The following is a 24062-nucleotide window of genomic DNA, read 5'->3' as shown; positions in this document are numbered from 1 at the left end:
GCTAGCAATGAGGGAGGCTCCATGGGCGTGGGACCCTCCCGGCCAGGTGTGGGATATAATCTTCTGGTGTGCCGTTTGCTAAGACCCTTGGTAAAGCGCAGTATTGGGGTAGGAGTTACCCGATTTTCCAGGTGTTATGTGTCTCAGTTCCCCTGGCTAGGAAAAGGGATTCCCTTCCCCCTTGTGCTTCCCAGGTGAGGTGATGCCTTGCCCTGCTTCAGCTCTTGCTGGTCGGGCTGCAGCAGCTGACCAGCACCGATTGTCCGGCACTCCCTAGTGAGGTGAACCCGCTACCTCAGTTGAAAATACAGAAATCACCCATCTTCTGTGTTGCTCATGCTGGGAGCTGGAGACTGGAGCTGTTCCTGTTCGGCCATCTTGCTCAGCCCTCTCCAGTGTTCTTATTTTACTATAGTACACATTCTGGTTTGCTTCACAGGAAGAGTGCCCGAGACCTTTATTATGGTCTTTAAAGGTTTAAAGTAAACTCTTTCATGTAAGCTGGTTTAACAGGGCTAGTTAGTTTGCCTAGGGTCAGAAATTTGCACAGTAGAGGCCGGGCGCAGTGGCTCCCTCCTGTAATTCCAACAATTTGGGAGGCTGAGATGGGCGGATCATAAGGTCAAGAGATCGAGACCATCCTGGCCAACTTGGTGAAACCCCATCTCTACTGAAAATACAAAAATTAACTGGGCATGGTGGCACACGCCTGTAGTCCCAGCTACTCGGGAGGCTAAGGCAGGAGAGTCGCTTGAACCCAGGAGGCAGATGTTGCAGTGAGCCAAGATCGCACCACTGCACTCCAGCCTGGGCGACAGAGTGAGACTCTGTTTAAAAAAAAAAAAGAAAAGAAAAAGAAAAGGAAAGAAAAAAGGAATTTGCACAGCAGGAATATAGAAATTGAATAACCAGAGAGTATTTATTAAATTGCTGTGGCATTTTTGGTTTTTATTTTTATTTTCTGTCGTGCATTTCATTTATACTAAGAAATATTATTTCTTTTGTGTTTTAATTCATTTTTTGATAAAAATATAATCACATGGTTTTTAAAATCTCCGTGTGTGTTGTGTACACTGAACAGTGTTCCTTCCAGTACTGTGTTTTAGACACTTGGTTTACCGTGATGACTGTTGATAGCTGTACCCATTCAGAGACATGTAATGGCCCTAATTCTGTACAGATAGTATAAGGTTAATGTTCATATTAGAGCATAAACAGCTATTTAGATTTCCTTCTGATTTTCATAAAATATTTTCCTGGAAAATTATCCATTTTATCCAACTTTTAAACTTTGCTTTAGGCAGAGGTGGGAAATGCAGGCTCCTGTTCTTTTTGCAATGCTTCCCTCTGATTGCTTTGTGCACGCGTGTGTATTTGTGACTGGCTAGTTAACGGATCTGTTTTCATTTATGATGTTCTAAAAACCTTCTTGGGTGTATTTATTATTTCCTTTTTTGTTTGTTTTCTGATCCATTGATGTCTGCTTTTAACATTATTAATTTTTTCTTCTATTTTAGTTCCATTTTTTACTTTTCAAACATGTTCACCCAAATGCTAACTTATTTTCATTATTTATTTTTTAGATATCGGAATTAATATGCATTTTGCTGCCTGGTGGCAACTGCTTTAATTGGGAGCTTTTTGTTGTTTTAAATGAATGGTGAAATGTTTGGTCATAATTTTTCAGCTGGTGTGTGTGTTTGTGCGTGTGCATACATGTTTATACACACATAGATACATATAGTTTTTGTTCTGCAGAATTTCCCCTTTTTGTCTTATTACTTTGGTTAGTTATTGTGCTGGTTCATCTTTAAGGATCATCATTGGAGATGAAGTTTTCCCTAGGCTGCTGGTTTACAGGAGGATGAGGTGACAGAGTAGTGTTCCAGACGACTCTGCCTTTCTTGCTGCCACGCAGTTGGGCCGCTTCCTGCAAATACTGCTAGCCTGTGCAGCTCTTCATGTTGCCTCTGGTTATTACGACTAAACTGGATCCCTTTGGAGTTTAAGAATTTGGGCTATTAATACCTTAAAATAAAGTTTGCAGTTTTTGCATCAGGTTCTCATTGATAATTGTAAATGATTTCCAGGAGGGAAAGTGGGAAGTACTGTCAGTGCTGTGTTCCCACCCAAACTCTGTGTAAGTAGCTGAGTCTGTTCTAGTTAAGACAGCTTAGTCTGCCTTCAACCAAGGTTTAGTTACTTGATGTTTTTGAACTCTTTTTCTGTCCCAAAGCACCTGAAGAGTACAACAGCCATAGAAACAATACAAACTCTTTTAGTTGCCTGTTAATCATATTTTTTTTTAAAGGCAAAAGGGTACATTTCATTTTAAGTATTCTTTTACTTACTGAACAAGTGTCCATTGAAGTACCAAAATGAGGAAGGTACTGGAAGAGACTAAAACTCTTTAAAGGCCAGACACGGTGACTCCTGCCTGTAATCCCAATGAGGTGGGAGGCTGAGGCAGGAGGATCACTTGAATCTCCAGGAGTTGTAGACCAGCCTGCGCAACAGAGCAAGACTCTATCTCTAAAAAAATGTTTTTTAATTATCCAGGCATTGTGGTATATACCTGTAGTCCCAGCTACTCAGGAGGTTGAGGTGGGAGGATCACTTCAGCTCAGAAGTTCAAGGCTTCAGTGAGCTGTGATCAAGCTACTGCATCCAGTTTGGGTGACAGAGACCTTATCTCAAAAAAAAAAATCTTTAAAAACCCATTAGGTAATAAATTTTGGCCCTAAATTAAAGTCTAGCAGTACACTAGAATGTTAATATTTAATGCCATTAGCTTTATTTTTCTGCTTTTTGAAAAAAAATTATTAGTTATACATGTACATGGCTACAGTGTCCAATAGTTCTACAAAGCTGGTTAAAATAGTCTCCTGTTTTCATTCCCCCACCCATTCCCCAGCCCCTATTTTCTTTGCTTTCCCTTCTCCATTTCCTCGTCTTCTGGGTCCTTTTAGGTAGCAAGTAAAGTAAAAAAAAACTCTCTGTGACTTTATCGTTTTTCTGCATTCTATTTTATTAGTTTTTCACTCTAATCTTATTAGCTTTATTCTGCTGCTTTTAGTTTGGCTTACTCTTCTTTTTCTGGATTTTTAAGGTGATTGGGTAGATTATTGGTTGGAAGGCTTTCTTCTTTTCTAATATAGCCAGTTTAAAGCTATAACTTTGCCTCTAAGTACCACTTTGGCTGCATCCCATAAATTTTGATCTGTCATGTTTTCATTTTCATTCAGATCAAAATACTTTCTGATCCTCTTATAATCTCTTCTTTGACCCATGAGTTATTTAGAAAAGTGTTTAAATTTTTTTTACCCGTTTGAGGATTTCCAAAATTTTCTTCGTTTGTTGGTTTGTAATTTAACTACTTCATAGTCAGAGAATACATACTTTGCATGATTTCAGTCCTTTAAAATTTATCAATACTTGTTTATGACCTAGTGTATGGGCTGTCCTGGACAGTGTTTCATGTGTTCTTAAAAAGAATGAATTCTGCTGTTATCCAGTAAAGTGCCTTCCCTCCCTTCCTCCCTCCTATCTTCCCTTCTCTTCCCTTTCCTTCCCTTCTCTTCCCTTCCCTTCCCTTCCCTCCCTTTCCTTCCCTTTCCTTTCCTTTCCTTTCTTTTTTCCTTTCTTCCTTCCTTCCTTCTTTCCTTCCACAATCATCTATCTAATCTATCATTTGTCTGTCTAATCTATCTGTCCATCTAATCTATTTATTATTTTAGAGATGGAATCTTGCTCTGTCACCCAGGCTAGAGTACAGTGTTGTGATCATAACTCACTGTAACCTTGAGCTCCTGGGCTCAAGCAATTCTCCCACCTTGACCTCCCAAAGCACTGAAATTACAGGCATGAGCCACCATGCCTTTCCATGGCTAATTGTTTTAGTTTTAGTTTTTAATTTTTGTCTCACTATGTGGCAGTGGCTGGTCTTGAACTCCTGAGCTCAAGCAATCTTCCTGCCCTGGCCTCCTGAGTAGCTAGAAGTGTCTTTCTATAGATATATATTAGATCAAGTTGGTTGATAGTGTTCAGGTGTTCTATATACTTGCTAATTATCTGTCTAGTTTTTTAATCTGTCTAGCTTCTATTCTTGATTTTAAATGCTAGATTTATTGTATTGGTATATCAGTAGTATTTTGGCCTGTAATTTTTCAGCAGCTAGATTTAAAAATGTTTATGCATTGGTTGTAAATCATACAAACTGGCTGGGCATGGTGGCTCATGCCTCTAATCCCAGTACTTTGGGAGACTTGAGTGGGAGGATTGCTTAAGCCCAGGAGCTTGGGATCAGCCCGGGCAACATAGCAAGACCTCATCTGTACACAAAATAAAAATGTAGCCAGGCATGGTGGTGCACACCTGTGGTCCCAACTACTTGGGAGGCTGAGGTGGGAGGATCACTTGAGCCCAGGAATTCCAGGCTGCAGTGAACTATGATCACTCATGTCACTGCACTCCAACCTGGGTGACAGAGCAAGGCTATGTTTCTTAAAAAAAGAAAAATCATACAAACTACTATAGGAAAGAAATTGTATGTGTGTGTGTGTGTGTGTGTGTGTGTGTATGAACAATATTCCGTAAAGTTTGCTTGTAATTCAATAAACATTTACAAGCAAATAATTTGTTTGTAATTCAATACATATTTTTACAAGCCTCTGCCCACTGAAACTTACGTAGAAGGACAAGAAAGAAAACCCCGAAATATGTAATATGTTAGGTGAATGTTAGATGATAATGAGTGCTGTGGAGGATAAATCAGTACATAAGAAAAGTTGAGTTGCCCAGGGAGGGTAGACAGGACATTTGGGCAAAAGCCTGAGGGATGTAAGAGTTGGACAATCCAAGCAGAGGAACTGTATGTGCAAAGGCCCTGTGGCAAGAGCATTGCTTGGCACCTTTTGCCAAACAGCAAGCCTATATGGCTTGAATAGAGAAGGTGGGGGGCTCAGTAGCAGGAAGGCAGAGAAGGGTGGAGTGGGCCAGATCACATAGGATGCTACAGGCCATTGCAAGAACTTGGCTTTTACTCTAAGTCATTAGGGCTGGCAAACTTTTTTTAAAGGACCAGTAATAAATATTTTAGGCTTTGGGAGTCGTACAGTCTCTGTTGGAACTATTCAACTTCGCCATTTTAGCTTGAAAACAGCCATACACAATACATGAACGAGTGGGGTTGAGTTTCAATAACATTTTACTGTAGGATAACAGGCAGCGGATCTGTTTTGCCAATCCTGACCCTAATTTAGATGGAAAGTCATTTGAGAGTTTTTAATAGAAAAGACACTTTACCAACCCTTTTTTTAAAAAAGAAAAAAAGTATTTAAAACGACTTTTTATTCTGAAATAATTTTAGATTTATAGAAAGTTGCAAAAATTATAGAGGGTATCTCCTTCACTCAGCTTGCTCTGATGTTAACAACTTACATAGCCATATCACAGTTATCAAAACCAGGAAATTAACACTGGTATAATACTCAACCAAACTATAGACTTTACCTGAGTTTCACGTTTTTCCGCCTGGGTTTGCCTTTCTGTTCCAGCATGCACTACGGAACACCACACTGCAGTTAGTGGTTCTCATGCCTTAGCTTCCTGCTGTCCATGACAACTCCTCAGTATGTTTGCGTCTTTCATGAACTTGGACAAATTTGTTGGGTACTGGTCAGTTATTTTGTAAAATGTCTCAGTTTGGATTTATCTGCTATTTTCTCATGATTCTATTTTGGCTATGCATTTTTGGCAAGAATAATATGAGTTAACCTTTTTAAATAGGATCCTACCATCTGCTTTGGTAAGGGCAAAAGAAAGGAGACTAGTTAGAAAGCTGTTGCCATAATCGAGGTGAGGCCTGGACTGAGAGACTGTTCATGGAGGTGATCAGAGATGGGTAGATGATGAGCATCTTTTGAACTAAATGGTTTCTTATAAAAAGTGAGAACCACTGCTATAGCATCAACATACTATTAAGGACAAAGCTCCAATTAATAAACTTAAAATAGCCCTTTTAATGTTTTCTGTTTAGTTTTGTACATTTGAATAGAAATATATATCAAATTTAGGCTTAAATGTTAAATCTTCAGACAGATTTTCTCTGAATGTAATGTTGAAATAGATCATCTCTGTGTTTCCTCTATTATTGCATTCTATTTTTGTAGCACAATATTCAGTTATATATATACATCCATATGTGTACATATTTTTGTTTGCTTATGAACTGCTTCTCTCACCAGTTTTAAGTTCTACAAGCAGAAATCTTCTTTATATACCAACCTATACTCAGAGCTTGATAATATGGATATGGTAGATCCATGTGTGTATCCCGCATGGATACAGTGTATATAGCCATCCATTTCTTTTCTCCACATTCTTCCTAATACTTGTTATCTCTTGTCTTTTTGACAGTTAGCCATCCTGACAGATGTGATGATATCTGATTGTGGTTTTAATTTGCATTTCCTTAATGATTAGCAGTGTTGAGCATTTTTCATATATCTGTTGGCCATTTGTATGTCTTCTTTTGGGAAATGTCTATTCAGATCCCTTGCCTATTTTTCCAGTGTTTTTTCTTACTCTTGAGCTGTTTGAGTTCCTTACATACTTTGGATATTAACTTCTTATCAGATGTGCAGCATGCAGATATTTTCTCCTAACCCACAGGTTATCAGGCATGCTGTTAATTATCTGCTTTGCCATGTAGAAGAGTGTTAGTTAGATGTGATCCTATTTGTCTATTTTTGTTCTTGTTGCCTGAGCTTTTGGGGTCATATCCAAAAAACCATTGCTCAGGCCAGTGTCGTGTAGTTTTTCTCCTATGTTTTCTTCTGGTAGTTTGAGAGTCTTCTTTTGTTTTCATTCCATTTTGAGTTGATTTGTATATTTGGTGTGAGTTGAAGGTCCACTTTCATTCATCTGTATGTGGATATCCAGTTTTCTCAGCACCATTTACTAAAGAAACTTTTTTCATTGCGTGTTCTTGGCACCTTTGCCAAAAATCAACTGACCATACATACATGGGTTCATTTCTAGGCTCTATATTCTATTCCATTGGCCAGTGTGTCTGTTTTTAAAAAATCAATACCATACTGTTTACATTACTGTAGCTTCATAGTATAGTTTGAAATTAATAAGGTGTGTTGCCATCAGCTTTATTGTTTTTCCTCATGATTAACTTGGCTATTCGGTGTGTGTGTGTGTGTGTGTGTGTGTGTGTGTGTGTGGTTATATATGAATTTTAGGATTTTTTCCCATTTCTGAGAAAAATGTCATTAAATTTTTTGATAGGGATTACATTGAATCTGTAGATCACTTTGGGTAATATGGACATTTAAATGATATTAATTCTTCCAATCCATGAACACAAGATATCTTTCTATTTATTTGTGTGTTCTTCAAATTATTTCATCAACATTTTATAATTTTTGGTGTCTACTTCTTTCACTTCCTTGGTTAAATTTTTTCCTAAGTATTTTTTTTGGTAGCTATACTAAATGGGATTATTCTCTTGATTTCTTTTTCAGATAGTTCATTGTTAGTATATAGAAATGTTACCGATGTTTGTATATTGATTTTGTATCCACAACTTTACTGTATTTATTACTTCTAACAGTTTTTTAGTGGAAACGTTAGGGTTTTCTGTAAGTGTGAGTTGATCATGTCATCAGCAAACAGTGACTTCAGCAAACACTTCTTCTTTTTCTATTTAGATGCCTTTTATTTCTTTCTCCTGGCTAATTAGTGTGTCAGGGACCTCTAGTATTATGTTGAATAGAAGTGTTGAGAGTGTGCTTCCCTGTCTTGTTCCAGATATTCAAGGAAAAGCTTTAATTTTTTACCATGCAGTGTAACATTAGTTGTTGGTCTTTCATATATATGGCTTTCTTGTGTTGAAGTGCATTCCTTCTGTACCTAGGTTGGTGAGAACTTTTTCATAATGAAAGCATGTTGAATTTTGTCCAGTGTATTTTCTGCATCTAATGAGATGATCGTATGGTTTCTGTCCTTTATTTTGTTAATGTGAGTTATCACATTCATTGATTTGTATATGTTGGACCATTCTTGGATCCCAGGGATAAGTCCCACTTGATCATGGTGAATGATCCTTTTAATGTGTAGCTGAATGCTAGTATTTTGTTGAGGATTTTTGCGTGTATGTTCACCACAAATATTGGCCTATAATTTTCTTATAATGTCTTCATATGGCTTTGGTGTCAGAGTGGCACTGGCCTCATTAAGAAGAGTTTGGAAGTATTCACTCCTCTTCCACATTTTTGAAATAGTTTGAGAAGGATTGTTATTTGTTCTTCTTCCCTCCTAGAACTGCTTTTGTTAAATTTGTAATTTGTGTAAAGTGACACAAATTACAGTTGTTTAAGTGAATCTTTTACTGCATACATTAACTAGAAGGCAACATAGGATTTTGTGTAGTAGTACACATGGATTACTTTGTTTTGTAAATTTTATTACACATTACGTAACAAATCTAAGTTCACATAAGTTTATTCTTCTTAGTTCCCCTCTTGGACAGCCTGCCAGAGACCTGGAACTGGTGTTATTCACCTTTGTATTCCTGTTTCCTTAGGTGGACAAATTATTGTCCTTCATTAAATGCTTATCGAATTGAATTTCAGGTTGTTAAACACAGTGAAGTTCGTAAAAACCATGCTTGTTCATATTCTTCAAAGTTATAGATTAATGAGTACTCACTGGTCAAATTTGTGAATGATAATTTATTTAAAAAGAAATCACTAATGTTTGGACTTCTATAGAGGAAGTACAAAGAGCTTTGAGCTATATTCCAATTGTGTCTCCATAGTTTGTTAAGAGTTTGAAGGATGTGGTCTCATGAAACTATCTTACTCATGAGTTGTTAGACTGAACAACAAAAATTAGAATTACTTTCAATTACAGAAATTAAAATACTTTTTTCAGAAAACCTGTTATAAAAACTTTTTCTAATTTGATGGTTTTATAATTTCCAGGATTAAGCTATACCTTTTTTGTTTGTTTTTCTCAAGTATTAAGTATTTTGACAGTCTTTATAAGATAGATGATATTTTATATATCATTGAGTCTTTTAACAATTGAGCATTTTTATGAGTTATTGCTGTATTTAAAATGGATAGGTAGGTGTATTAGTCCATTTTCACGCTGCTGGTAAAGACATACCCAAGACTGGGTAATTTATAAAGAAAAATGGACTCACAGTTCCGCATGGCTGGGAAGGCCTCACAATCATGGCGGACGGCAAAAGGCATGTCTTCCATGGCAACAGACAAGAGAGAAAATGAGAATCAAGTGAAAGGGGAAACCTCTTACAAAAACCATCAGATCTTGTAAGACTTACTCACTATCACAAGAACAGTGTGGGGGAAGCCGCCCCCATGATTCAGCTGTCTCCACAGGGTCCCGCCCACAACACATGGGAATTATGGAAGCTACAATTCAAGATGAGACTTGGGTGGGGGCACAGCCAAACCAGATCAGTAGGGCTCTGGCTGGCTCAAAAATATGGCCATGGCCCTGCAACCCAGCCTGCCATGTCCCTGGCCTAGTTGTCCCTTGGGCTTCCTGGGGTCCTTGAAGGGGCAAGGATCTGGAGTTAGGAGGAGGATGGTGTCTGGACACACACACTGGAGAAATAATGCTTATAATTATTTACGTTTGCCCATCACCTGTGCTCCACCCTGTTAATCAGTCTTTTTTTTTTTTTTTTTTTTGCAATGTTTAGAACATTTTATTAAAGTACAAAATTGTTGGAATTTAGCTAATAGAAAAACATAGTAAATATTTACAAAAACACTGATAACATCACTCAAGTCACACACATGTAACAATGTAGACAGGTCTTAACAAAGTTTACAAATTGAAATTATGGAGATTTCCCAAAATAAATCTAATAGCTCATTGCTGAGCATGGTTATCAATATAACATTTAAGATCTTGGAGCAAATGTTGTCCCCAAGTCTTCTGTAGTCCAGTGCCCCTTAAAATTGGTTTCTCTCTTTGGGAGATTCAGACTGAGAGGCAGCCAGAGGGGACAGGTCAAGAGCTGAAATAATCACCTAACTAGTCTAATTTTCTTCATTCTATTGACTGTGTCAAGTTACAGACACAGCCAAACTGTCTTCCTTCAGCCTCTGATGATTTGAGAAGATGAAGAACGTGAGCAATTTCTCATTGCTTAAAGAAAAACTTAGCACATGAGAGGCTGAGTGTAGAGTATCTATACTAGAACCATAAAGTTCTGTCTGATGGTAAATTATGTATAAAACTAAGATAAAACAGAATTATGCTCTATCTCATATTTACTGAAAGTAGGAAAGGAGGAAGAGTGACACTTTTAAATCAAACTGCTCTAGTTTTAGCACAGTGGATGGTTAATAAACACACTGCTTTATGCTGAAGTGACCAGATAACTATTTCTACAGTTCAGAATAACTTAAAATCAGGTTTTAAAGACCAAAGAAAGCAGACTCAAAACACTGACAAAGCAGAGAAGAAAACAATGCCCATGAGATGGTCACTATTTAGACAGTATTATAAAAAGCTAAAGAACACTTGGGCTTTAGTTCACTTTCATGGTCTTGTACTAAAAACACCTTCCCCAAACTAAATTCAGAGGGGAGGAAGTTAAGAGCTTCAGGTAACTTTAAAACCCATCCTGGGCTCAGTAAGATAATTACTTAAAATAATCACCTCACGTTTTAAAACAGATCATCTTCATCTGACTCTTCCAGGTACTTTATAGGTTTCTTTGCCTGCACAGATTTTGCCCGAGAAGCCACAGCTGAGTCAAAGTCCATATGAAAGTCATCACTCTCCCCCCTGGATTTCTTGCTTGTGACTGCTTTCGAAACAATTTTCTCAAAATTAGAGTCAGAATCATCAGAAGTGGATGGCTTCCTTTTGTGGCAAATCTTGGTTTTGGCAGGATCAGGCTTTTGAGAGATACCAGAATTCAAGGCTGGTTCCCTTTTAGCTCCTTTAGGGGCAGCCCTTTTTTTGGCACCGGTAGTGGAGGTGGAAGACTGACTTTTTGCTGCTGTCTTCTTCACTGTCACATTCTTTTTAGGAACTGTGTTTGTAATTTCAGTTTCACTTGGGAAATGTGTAGCAGGAGGGCTTGAAGACAGTGGTATGCTGTCCTTAGCATCATCAGCTTCAAGGTCTGACATAGCACTTTTCTGTGGTTTCAGATCTTTGTTAGTAAGTTTTGGGGAAGTTTTGGTCTTGGGTGGACTAGCATCTGATACAGCTATCCTAGAAAGCGGTTTCTCCTGTCTTCTCGAATTTACCAGGGAACTGAGGCCCAGAGAGGCCTAGCAGCTCTCCCAAGGCTGTCCAGCTGGTAAGAGGCAAAGCTGGAATTTTCACTTTGGCCCAATTCCATGGTCTTTGACATAGCATCAGAGACAGACTCAGTTTACCTCTTAGAAGAGAAGAGCTAATGGTGTTTATCTCTGTTAGACCTCTGGGAGCCAGAGCCCTGGAACAAGCCAATTCTTGCTGTTGAATGTCACCTCTTCCAGGCAGCCTCTTCTGATGCTTCTACCCTCCAGGGTGGGTTAGGTCTGAACTTGGTTGAAAATGTCTGTTTAAAACATACTTGCCATGCTTAGACTTGTTCACTGCAGTGGTTCCAGCCTGGCCTAGAGTAGGCATTCGATAAATGTTTGTGAAATGTGAATATGTGATTCATTAAAAGAATAAATAAAGTAAATTTAATAAGTATTAGAATTTTGACTTGTTCATAATTTAAAAATACACAGATCTGATAAATGTTTATTTCTAACTGAAGTGCTCTTGATTCAGTTCTCAGTGTCAGTGTAATAATATTAATATAGTGTAATAACAGCAGCTTTTTATTACATAGTTTTATCACTTAATCTCATAATCTCTAAGATGTTTCCTTTTTTAATAGAATAGGAAATTGAAACTCAGAGAAATGACTTACTTTAGAGCACACAGTTAAGTAGCTACAGAGGCAAATCTTGAATCTAGGGTTTATGATTCCAAGTTAGAAAAATCTTTCTTCATATCATGCAGCATCTGTCACTAATACTGTTCACTATAGTTTGGATGTTTTGATAGAAGTAGAAATAGTTTTTGTGCTCAGTTTTCGTAGTGAATGCAACACAGACAATTAAAAATAATAACGTCAATGTCTGCTTATTTTATCAGCAAGTGCTCAATGACATTCCATAATACAATAGAACAATGCAGAAATGCAAATATAATCAATTGTCTAAAAATTTAATATATGTTTTTAATGAATGTTTTTATCATTCATTTAATTTTGAGTTCAGTATAAACAGTTAAATAAAAACATAAAAACTTGAATGTAGATACATTTTTTTTCTTTCCCAGACAGATACTGATTATGTGCATGGTGTTGTAGCCAACCTGGAGAAAGAGTAAGTTCTTCTTAATTATAAACATAAGAATATTTTGGTTACTGTTATCTCTTGGGTTTCTTGCTAAAAGAAAATGCCTTCCCTGATAGTTCATTTCTCTGTGGAGTTCATTGTTTACTAGATCACCTCTGATTGGTATTTTATATTGTCATAAAGTAGGTGCATATATATCCAGTTATGTGATGGGATGAATTGGTGTATTTCATTATAGAAAAGACTTGAATGACCTATGTATGTAACATTATTAAATAACAGTCTTTAATCTTGAAGACAATGAATACACAGAGAGTCATATGAGATTAAATCTTTCACACTGTATCTACCAGGCAAGATTTTTCTGCTCTCAGGGTAGATATTTATGTAGTAATTTCAGACCTCAATTTTAAACTATGTCTTAATCTGTTCTCTTCTGCAAAGATTGAGTAGCAGTTCACTATGAGCAAGGCACATGGTAGGTAACAGAGGGGAAGCTTAGTAAGTTTCAGATATTATTTTTTATAATATTGCCTTAATTATGTAATAAAATTAATCTTGCTATGAATTTCTTCATTAAATTGTATCTGTTTTTTGACCCTAGAAGACATACCTTCTACTTAAAAAGAAAAGACCAAAAAGAAGCAACAATCATTTGCTAACCCTACATTTAATATAATGTGACTCCTTGTCCATCAAAATGTTAAAATTGAATATTTTTAAAAATTATGCATAGTTCAGGATTAAATTGCTATTTGTTTGATTTTCCTGAAGTGCTGAGTTTCTTGGAAGTCCTCATAGAAACACAATTTGGCGTAGACTTCTTAAGTAAAGGAACAGAGCAGTGATGATTGGCCCCCTTTCCCACTGACCTCAGGGGCAAGTCTGGGCTTATGCAAGGATTCTATTGATTTACATCTTCCTCAGTGTGTAGAAAACCAAGCTCAGACAAAAAGCACAGTTAAACACTAAGAACATTTGTGCAAAGGCAGGCAGTCGCACTAGCATTTTGTGGAGATTTGCAAAAATGAATCAAGGGAGAATGCAAATGCAAAATAAATTACCATTCGGTCAGTACAGACTAATTAAAAAACTTTAGAAAGGGTTCTGAACCTCAGCGCAGTGAACATTTTGGGCCAGATGATTTTTTGTTGTGGGGGCTGCCCTGTGCATTGTAGAATGTGGGACAGGATCCCTAGTGTCCACCCACCAGGCGTCAGTAGTGCTGATCACAGCTGTAGCGATCAGAATGTCTTCAGACACTGCTAAATGTCCTCCCAGAGGCAGAGTCACCCCCAGTTGAGAAATGCTGGTTGAGAATGACATGTGGTCTCTAACCCACGAGCAAAGCTTCTCGAAGATGTCAGAACTTCGGTTTTTGCATAAATATATGTATTTAAAGATACATACTTACTTGTTTTTCTTCAATTTTCTATTTTCTGTGAGACCTTGATTTGTTGTTTTAATTCAGATGCATTTTAGGAATGTTAATGCCTGCAGTTGGCTTAGGATTTCTATGCTACTTTAATAAGAGCAGTATTTTACAGTTTTTAAAGCATTACTTAAAAAAAAAAAAAAAAACTTTTGCTATTAGAAAAAACTGTATTTTCTCTAAAGGAAATCAATCATGAGATGCTCCATTGAACACCTTGTGGCCATAACATTATACATTGCTACAAATGATTACTGATGTGTTTTATGTTAAACACAGTGTATTGAGCTTTGAGATAAATAAAATCCTACAGAACTTAAGTAACTCAGCTAACCTTTCTCATAATAGATTTTCCAAAGAAATCAGTTCTGGCTTGGTGGAAGTCATATCACCCCCTGAAAGCTACTATCCAGACTTGACAAACCTAAAGGAGACATTTGGAGACTCCAAAGAAAGAGTAAGGTGAGCACGTGCCGTTTAAAACCTTCCGCACTTGTGAGCGTAAACATCTAATACATGTAGTTTTTATTTATCGAAGCTGAAAACATTTTAGAGTTGAATTTGGTAAAATATTCTAGGTCAGTCTCGTTAAGTCCAGGACACTTGTGAAATAATGTGGAGTTTTCTTAGCATATGTAAAAACTTCACATCAGCTTTTATTTTACTGTGTTTTCTTAAACTAGCTTTTAGATCCACTTCTCTTATTTAACTTTCATCAGAGTGTTTCTGTAGGCTACCAGGAATTCAGTGACAGGGTTTAATACTGTAAATTTAAATATGAATTTTTTTAAGCATTCAGTACTTATTTATGAACTTTTATCTGTGTGCAAACAGTCCTAGGCACTAGAGCAGGGATCCTAAAAGTGCAATTTTTGAAGCACTCGTTTGATGAAACATTAAGATATTACTGAAAAAAGGGTCTGTGGTCAAGGAAGTTTGGAAAAAATATGTATTAAGAAATTTTTTTCCAATAAATGTCTTTACTGCTGGATATTTTCATGCCTCTTATAAACTAATATGTTTCTAGAAGGGGAATATGTATACAGACTTACTTGATAATTAGACTCCTTTTTTCCTCAGGACAGCTTGAGGATTAGTGTTCTTGGGAATACATTTTGATAAAGGCTTCATTAGAGGAAAGTGAATTTTCTTTGACTCTTTGTCCTGAGTGAGTGAGTGTGTGTGTGTGTGTGTGTGTGTACATATACATAGATGACATATAGACACTTGAGGTTTATACATTTAATCTTATTTTACTAAGTTTGAGTCTGATTCCTAACTTACTTTTTGCAAATGTTTATTTCAGATGGAGAACAAAGCAAAACCTAGATTACTGTTTTCTAATGATGTATGCTCAAGAAAAGGGCATATATTACATTCAGGTAAGTGGGGTTTTTCCTTTAATGTTTTTCACACTTGTAAAGAAAAAGTGTTATCAAGGGTATGTTTTCATTAAAACAGGAAGTTTTGGAAGTGCAAACCCTCTGAGATCTGACAAATCATAACTATCTCAGAGCAGAGGGGTTTCCATGGTAACCAAGCATGTGGGCTCTGACGTTTCTCCACTGAGTAGGGACACCTTACCTTTTTCCTGTTTTTCTCCCATTCCCCCATCTTCTCTCCCCTCTTCCCTCTCTTCGCTGTCTAGAAGAACTAAGATGTCATTATGTGGCAGATTTTAAAGAGGAATTTTCTTACAATTTTTCTTTAGTGGGCTTACAATGAAATAATTTTTTTTTGTAGGCCACAATACTGTTACCACTATTTTGAAGATAATAAAATTGACATTTAATTCTAACAGTCCAATTTTTTTAGCAGCACAACAGTCCAGCTTTTACCAAGAACACAATATGTCGTGGGATTGTAGACATGAGCTGCTGCGCCTGACATGTAGCATGTTTTAAAATTAGGAAGTATGAGGCCTCCAATTGTGTTCTCTTTTTTTCAAGACTATTTTGACTGTTTAGGGTCACTTGAGACTCCTTGAGATTCCATGTAAATTTTAGGAGGATTTTTTTCTATTTCTGTAAAAAATGCCTTGGGGATTTTGGTAGGGATTGTATTGAATCTATCGATCGCTTTAGCTAGTGTGGACATTTTAATATTATTAAGTCTCCCAATACATGAGCACAGGATATCTTTCCATTTATTTGTATCTTCTTTGAGTTCTTTTAGAAATGTTTTGTAGAAAAATTTTCCACCTCCCCGGTTAGGTTTATTCCCAAGTATTTGATCTTTTCTGATGCTATAGTAAATGGGATTGTTTTCTTATTTATTTTTATTTTTTTGGATTGGTCATTGTTAGTATACAAAAATACAACTATTTTTGTGTGTTGACTTTGGATCCTGAAACTTTGCTGAAATCATTTATTATTTGTAGTTTTTGGTGGATTCTTCAGTTTTTTCTACATATAAGATCATTTCATCCGCAAATAATGATAATTTTACTTCTTCTCCAGTTTGGGTACCTTTTACTTTTTTGCCTGTTTAATAGCTCTGGTTAGGATTTCCAGCACTGTGTTGACTAGTAGTGGTGAAAGTGGGACTCCCTGCCTTGCTCCTAATCTTAGAGGGAAAGCTTTCAGTTGTTTGCTGCCAAGTGTGATATTACCAATGGGTTTTTCATATATTACCTTTATTTTGCTGAAGAAGTTTTTTTTTTTCTATTTCTAGTTTGTCATATTTTTTTAATCAAGAAAGTGTCTTGAATTTTGTCATCTGCTTTTCCATATCAATTGAGATGATCATGTGTTTTTTTTCCTCCATTTTCTTAATGTAGTATATATTACACTAATTGATTTTTGTGTGTTGAATGATCCCTGTATTGCAGGTATAAATCCCACTTGGTTATGGTATACCTAATTCTTTTAATGTGCAGTTTAATTCCATTTGCTAGTGTTCTGCTGAGGATTTTTGCATCAGGGATATTGGTCTGTCGTTTTCTTGTGTCTTTGGTTTTGGTGTCAGAGAAATGCTGGCCTCATAGAATATGTTTGAAAAGTGTTTCCTCTGTTTCAGTTCTTTGGAAGAGAGCTGTTTGAGGGGGACTGATGTTCATTCTCCTTTAAGTATTCAGCGGAATTCTCCAGTGAAGTCCTCTGGTCCTGGGCTTTTCTTTGCTGAGAGGTTTCTGATTACTGCTTTAGTCCCCTTAGTTCTTATGAGTGTGTTCCAAGTTTTTATTTCTCCATAATTCACCCGTGGAAAGTTGTATGTTTTTAGAGGTTTATCCATTTCTTGTAGATTATTCAATTTGCACATAATTGTTCCTAGGAGTCACTTGTAATTCTTCTATTTCTGTGATATCAGTTGTTATGTTCCCTCTTTCATTTCTACTTTTAGTTATTTGAATCTTCTTTCTTTTTTTCTTAGCTAATCTAGCTAAGGGTTTATTCATTTTATTGATCTTTTCAAAAACCAACTCTAGGTTTCTTTGTTTTTTTTCTGCTTTTTTTTCTATTTATCTGATCTAATCTTTATTTTTTTTTCTTCCTTCTGCTAATTTTGGGTTTAGTTTGTTTTCTTTTTTTTCAATTTCCTTGAGGTATAAAGTTAGGTTGCTGATTTTTGAGATCTTTTTTTTTTTTAATGTAAATGTTTACTGGTATAAACTTCCCTCTTTGTATGACTTTTGTTGTTGTTGTTGTTTTCATTTGTTTCTGGATGTTTTTCTCAGTTCCCTTATGATTTCTTCTTTGACCCGTTGGTTGTTTAGGGATGAGTTGTTTAATTTCCACACATTTGTGTATTTTCCGAGTTTAGTTTTCTGCTATTGACTTCTAGTTTCATTTTGTTGTAGTCAGAGAAGATACATTGCATAGTTTTAGTCTTCTTTAATCTGTTGGCAGGCGGCATTGGCTCACACCTGTAATCCCAACACTTTGGTAGGCTGAGGTGGGCAGGTCACTTGAGTTCAGGAGTTCAAGAGTTCAAGACCAGTCTGGGCAACATGACGAAATCATGTCTCTACTAAAAATACAAAAAAAACACTGGGCATTGTGGTGCATACCTGTAGTTCCACCTACTTGGGAGTCTGAGGTGGGAGGATCAGTTGAGCCCAGGAGATTGAGACTACAGTGAGCTTTGTGCCACTGCTCTCCAGCCTGGGTGCCAGAGTGAAAACCTGTCTTAAAAAAAAAAAAAATTGGTGGCTGGGTACGGTGGCTCAAGCCTGTAATCCCAGCACTTTGGGAGGCCGAGACGGGCGGATCACGAGGTCAGGAGATCAAGACCATCCTGGCTAACACGGTGAAACCCCGTCTCTACTAAAAAATAAAAAAACTAGCCGGGCGAGGTGGCGGGCGCCTGTAGTCCCAGCTACTCGGGAGGCTGAGGCAGGAGAATGGCGTGAACCCGGGAGGCGGAGCTTGCAGTGAGCCGAGATCGTGCCACTGCACTCCAGCCTGGGCGACAGAGCGAGACTCCGTCTCAAAAAAAAAAAATTGTTGAGACATTATGGGGCCTAACATGTCGTCTGTCTTGGAGAATGTTCCATTGCTCCTGAGAAGAATGTGTATTCTGCTGCTGTTGGGATCAGTGTTCTTTATGTCCGTTGGGTCCATTTGATGATAGTGTCGTTTGAGTCCAGTGTTTCCTTATTGATCTTCTGTCTGATCTATGCATAACTGAAAGTGGAAAATTGAAATCCCTACTATTACTGTGGTGGTGTTTGTTTCTTCTTTCAGTTCTGTCAGTGTTGACTTCTTATATCTGAGACCTCTATTATTACGTGCATCTTTATTTAGAATTGTTAGGTCTTTTCAGATATTTGCCTGACCCTTTTATTATTATATAATGTCCTTCTTTGTCTCTTGTGACAGTTTTTGTCTTAAAGTCTTATTTTGTCTAAGTATGGCCACCCTTGTTTTCGGTTCTGGATTGCATGAATTTTTTTTTTTCATTCTTTCACTTTTAACCCATGTGTGTCTTTTGATGTAAAGTAAATTTCTTGTAGATAGTATATTAATTGATCTCATTAAAAATTTTCATTTGGCCTGTGTCTTTTAATTGGGATGTTTGACCCATTTACATTTTTAGTGATTACTAATACAGAAGGACTTATTATTGCCATTTACTTTATTTTTTGTATGTCTTGGAACTTTTTGTTTATCTTTTCCTCTCTTGCTGCTTTCTTTTGTATTTTGTTGATTTTTTAAAATAGTGACGTGTTTTGATTCCCTTTCTGTTTCCCTTTGTGTATATTCAATAGATACTCATTTTGTAGTTACCATTGCAATGACATAAGATATCTTAAAGTTATAACAATCTATTTGAAGCTGATTTCTTCAATGACAAAATCTCTACCGTTTTACATCTCTGTATCCCGTGCACTCTGTTTTACCAATGACGCCAGTGACCTCTTTTATATTGCATATACATTAACTTAGATTTATAATTGTTGTTTATGCTTTTGGTCTTTAAGAAGTGATTTTAATGTGATTAAAAGATTTAAAAGGGGTACCAGATTTTAAAGTGATTCATGCACCTGCATTACCTTACTACATCCATATTTATCTTTATATTTACCTTTACCAGGGGTTTTATATTTTTATATAGTGCTTTATTACTGCTTGTTGACCTTTCACTTCACTTGAAAGTGTTCCCTCAGCAATAGGGCAGGTCTAGTCGTGATGAACCCACTCAGCTTTTGTTTATCTGGGAAAGTCTTAATTTCTTCTTTCTTTCTTTTTTCTTTTTCTTTTTTTTTTGAGATGGAGTCTTGCTCTGTTCTCCAGGCTGGAGTGCAGTAGTGGCATGATCTTAGCTCACTGCAACCTCCACCTTGCTGCGCCCAACCTGAACATTCTTAATATAATCACATTTGCCCAAAATTACGCCTCAGGAAAGAGGGAGTTATTTTATATTCAGGTCTTCACATTAGCTTATTATGCGGAATTCTTTCAGTGAGTTCGTTGTCATCTACAAAGTATTAGTGGGAAAAACATATTAGCCTAAAAAGTTCTCAGTTAATGGTAGTTTTAAAGGTTTATACAGGATAGATTTTACCTGGGACATTTTGTTGAAGACTAAGATGAGAGGTGATGTGGCAAAGGAATTTATTCCAGCCTTCGTAATTATCCCCTTGGGATATGACTCCAGGGTTGCATGGTTTGGGAATGTATCACACCCATGACTCTTAAAGAATGCTTTCTGGCTGAGGCGGGCGGATCACGAGGTCAGGAGATCGAGACAATCCTGGCTAACATGGTGAAACCCCGTCTCTACTAAAAATACAAAAAAAAAAAAAAAAAAAATAGCTGGGTGTGGTGGCAGGCACCTACAGTCCCAGCTGCTGGGGAGGCTGAGGCAGGAGAATGGCATGAACTTGGGAGGCGGAGCTTGGAGTGAGCTGAGATCGCACCACTGCACTCCAGCCTGGGCGATAGAGCAAGACTCCCATCTCAAAAAAAAAAAAAAGAATGCTTTCCAAAAGACAATAGAGTCGAGTCAGGGATTACAGGCGCCTGCCGCTATGCCTGGCTAATTTTTTGTATTTTTAGTGAGTTCAAGTGATTCTCCTGCCTCAGCCTCCCGAGTAGCTGGGATTACAGGTGTCCACCACTACACTCAGCTAATTTTTGTAGTTTTAGTAGAGATGGGAGTTTCACCATGTTGTTCAGGCTGGTCTCAAACTCCTGACCTCAGGTGATCCACCTGCCTCTACCTCCCAAAGTGCTGAAATTACAGGTGTGAGCCACCGCGCCCAGCCTTCTTTACTTTTGAATTACAATTTTGTCAGATATAATATTCCTGGCTGGCCGGTTTTTGTTTAGTATGTTTTAGCACTTTGAACATATCATTCCACTTTCTTCCAGCCTATAAAGTTTCTGCTGGGAAATCTGCTCATCATCTAATAGATGTTATCTTGTATTTGTTGGGTCACTTTCCTCTTACGGGTTTCAAGATCCTTTCTTTGTGACTTTTGACAACTTCATTATGATACTTCTTGATGTAGATCGATTTTTTGTAGTTGGGGTTCTTTGAACTTTTTGAATTTGTGTGCCCATTTCTATCCTCATATTTGGGAAGTTGAAATTGGCTCTGTTCTCCTTGTAGAACTCTCATAATGTGTATGTTGTTTCGCCTTATGCTGTCTGTAGGTCCCTTAGGGTATCATTATTTTTCTTTTCTTCTTTTTTCTTTTTGCTCCTGTGCCTCAGTAATTTCAAAAGTCCTATCGTTAAGTTCACTGATTCTTCTGCCTGCTCAGGTCTGCTGTTTAGTCCTTCTAGTGAAATTTTCACTTCAGGTTTTGTATTCTTCAGTTTTAGAATTTCTGTTTGGCTCTTTGTAGTTTCTATCTCTGTTGATATTCTCATTTTGTTCATGCATCATATTCCCGATTTCATTTAGTTGTCTATCTCTGCTCTTTTTTAATTTACTGAGCAATCTTATGACAGTTATTTTGAATTACTGGGCAATTCATATGTCTTCATTTCTTTGGAGTTGGTTTCTGGAGTTTTAACTTGTTCCTTTTATGCCGTATTTTTGTTTATTTGTGTATCTTGTTTTTGTTGTTGGGATCTTGGCATTTGAAAAATCAGCCACCTCTCCCAGTCTTTGCAGTCTGGTTTTGCAGCGGAAGGATTTTCTTCAGTCAGCCTAGTTAAAGACTCTGGAGCCCTTTGAGCCTTTTCTGGGGCCATGTCCTCTCCCCTTGTGGTTGTAATCTCGTAACTGAAGTTCACTGACTTCTACCCACGAGCTCTGCGGGACTGTGGCCTTGTTGGTATTGTAGTAAGCTGCAGTACTGGAGCTCCACCTAGTTTCTGTCTCTGGTACTGCAACGTCTGGTGCCAAGTGATGGCCTTTGTTCTTAGCTCCCAACCTGGTGCCCTGTTCCTGTCACTACTTTGATTTAGATGAGACAGAAATCATTCCCTCTGGCTGCACTTGAAAAAGTCAAAAACACTGGGCGTACACCAACTTCTTTCTGTCCTCAGGGAGAAGTCGGAAATTGAGAGTTTCCTCACGGTGCACGGTGCCCGAGAGAGGGCCTCTGGCTGTGGAATGCTCAGATTTTAAATCTGTGTCTCGTGTGGGGAATGTGTCTTGTGTGTCTGGGTTTCCTGTTTCTGTCTTGCTGATGTCACTCTCACACAGCCCTCTTTTACAATGGAGGATCATGCTGTATGTACTGTCTGATAACCTTTTTCACTGTCACTTACCGTATTGTTGGTACGTACCTCTATATGCCAGTGAATATAGATTGGTGTGATTTTTAATCCCTTCTTGAAGTCCTGTTATTCAGATATCATAATCAACCTTGTTGTTGGTCATTTATTGTTTCTAATTGTTCAGCTGTTTCAAAGTCACATTCAGTGAACGTTCTTTTGTTTTTCAGAGACAGAGTCTGACTGTCACACAGGCTGGAGCGCAGTGGCACAGTCATAGCTCATGGCAGCCTCAAACACCTGGGCTCAAGTGATCCTCCTGTTTTAGCCTCCCAGGAAGCTGGGACTACAGGCATGCACCATCATACCAGGCTAATTTTTGTATTTCTTTTTGGTAGAGACGGGGGTATTGCTATGTTGCCTAGGCGGGTCTTGAACTCCTGGCCTCAAATGATCCTGCTGCCTCTGCCTTCCAAAGAGCAGGGGTTACAGATGTGAGCCACTGGCGTCAATGAGCTTTTCTTTTTTTTTTTTGAGACAGGGTCTTCCTCTGTTGCCCAGGCTGGAGTGCAGTGGTGCAAACACAGTTCACGGCTCGCTGCAGCCTTGACCTGGGTCATGTGATCCTCCTGCCTTAGCCTCCTATGTGGTTGGGGCCACAGGCATGCACCACCATGCCTGGCTATTTTTTTTTTTTTTTTTTTTACTTTTTGTAAAAAACAGGGTCTCACTTTGTTGCCCAGGCTTGAACATTCTTCTTTTTGTTTGTTTGTTTGAGACATGATCTCCCTCTAGCCCAGGCTGGACTGCAATGGTGTGATCTCTGCTCATTGCAACCTCCGCCTCCCAGGTTCAAGTGATTCTCCTGCCTCAGCCTCCCAAGTAGCTGGGATTACAGGCACTTGCCACCACGCCTGGCTAATTTTTTGTATTTTTAGTGGAGACAGGGTTTCATCATGTTGGCCAGGCTGGTCTCAAACTCCTGACCTCAAGTGATCCACCCATCTCAGCCTCACAAAGTGCTGGGATTACAGGCATGAGCCACTGCACCCAGCCTGAACATTCTTAAAATAATCACATTTGCCCAAAAATTATGCCTCAGGAAAGAGTGAGTTGCTTTATATTCAAGTCTTCACATATGCTTATTATGTGCAGTTCTCTCAGTGAGTTCATTGTCATCTACAAAGTATTAGTGGGAAAAACATACTAGCCTAAAAAGTTCTCAGTTAATGATAGTTTTAAATGGTCATACATAGATTTTACCTGGGACATTTTGTTGAAGACAGATGAGAGGTGATGTGGCAAAGGAATTTATTCCACACTTCATAATTATCCCCTCGGGATATGACTCCAGGGTTGCATGGTTTAGCAATGTATCACACCCATGACTTTTTTTTTTTTTTTTTGAGACGGAGTCTCGCTCTGTCGCCCAGGCTGGGGTGCAGTGGCCGGATCTCAGCTCACTGCAAGCTCCGCCTCTCGGGTTTACGCCATTCTCCTGCCTCAGCCTCCTGAGTAGCTGGGACTACAGGCGCCCGCCACCTCATCCGGCTAGTTTTTTGTATTTTTTTTTAGTAGAGACGGGGTTTCACCGTGTTAGCCAGGATGGTCTCGATCTCCTGACCTCGTGATCCACCCATCTTGGCCTCCCAAAGTGCTGGGATTACAGGCTTGAGCCACCGCGCCCAGCCCACACCCATGACTCTTAAAGAATGCTTTCCAAAAGGCAGTGGAGTCAGGAGTTACTTTGTGATTGTCACAGACATACACCTCAGGGGAAAGGGAGATGCTGTGGCTTAGAATGGAGTTTCCACGGACAGCATCACACAGTTTCATAAAGTGGTTTATTGCAAAGAACTCTGAGTTGAACACAGTGCCTTCTGGAAAACTGACAGATGATGCAGGCACTTCACAGGTGGTACTGAGTAATTCTTATGGTAGCGCATAAGAAAGCGTGTTACGGGCCGGGCGCCGTGGCTCACGCCTGTAATCCCAACACTTTGGGAGGCCGAGGCAGGCGGATCACCTGAGGTCAAGGGTTTGAGACCAGCCTGGCCAACATGGTGAAACCTCGTCTGTATTAAAAATACAAAAAAATTAGCTAGGCGTGGTGGT

General features: G+C 38.2%; 1 protein-coding gene and 1 pseudogene across 5 annotated transcripts in view; one reads left to right on the top strand and one right to left on the bottom strand.

Annotated features, from left to right (window-relative positions):
- Positions 1 to 24062, top strand: part of MGAT4A (alpha-1,3-mannosyl-glycoprotein 4-beta-N-acetylglucosaminyltransferase A) — a 129010-nt gene that overhangs the window by 78588 nt on the left and 26360 nt on the right. For 3 of the 5 annotated variants that reach the window (XM_045368782.3, XM_005575053.5, XM_074011047.1), the window contains 3 exons: positions 12382 to 12428; positions 14182 to 14295; positions 15140 to 15215. In XM_045368782.3, the coding sequence (XP_045224717.1) occupies positions 12382 to 12428; positions 14182 to 14295; positions 15140 to 15215 (237 nt within the window). The remainder of the gene's footprint in view (positions 1 to 12381; positions 12429 to 14181; positions 14296 to 15139; positions 15216 to 24062) is intronic. The other 2 variants (XM_074011048.1, XM_074011049.1) reach the window with 1 other exon arrangement.
- On the bottom strand, positions 8841 to 11627 carry LOC135966924 (DNA topoisomerase 2-alpha pseudogene; annotated as a pseudogene).

The sequence above is a fragment of the Macaca fascicularis genome, chromosome 13 (assembly GCF_037993035.2).
Source record: "Macaca fascicularis isolate 582-1 chromosome 13, T2T-MFA8v1.1".
In the NCBI taxonomy this organism is placed as follows: domain Eukaryota; kingdom Metazoa; phylum Chordata; class Mammalia; order Primates; family Cercopithecidae; genus Macaca; species Macaca fascicularis.
The sequence above is the reverse complement of the archived record's forward strand: the minus strand, read 5'-3'. Positions and strand labels throughout refer to the sequence as shown.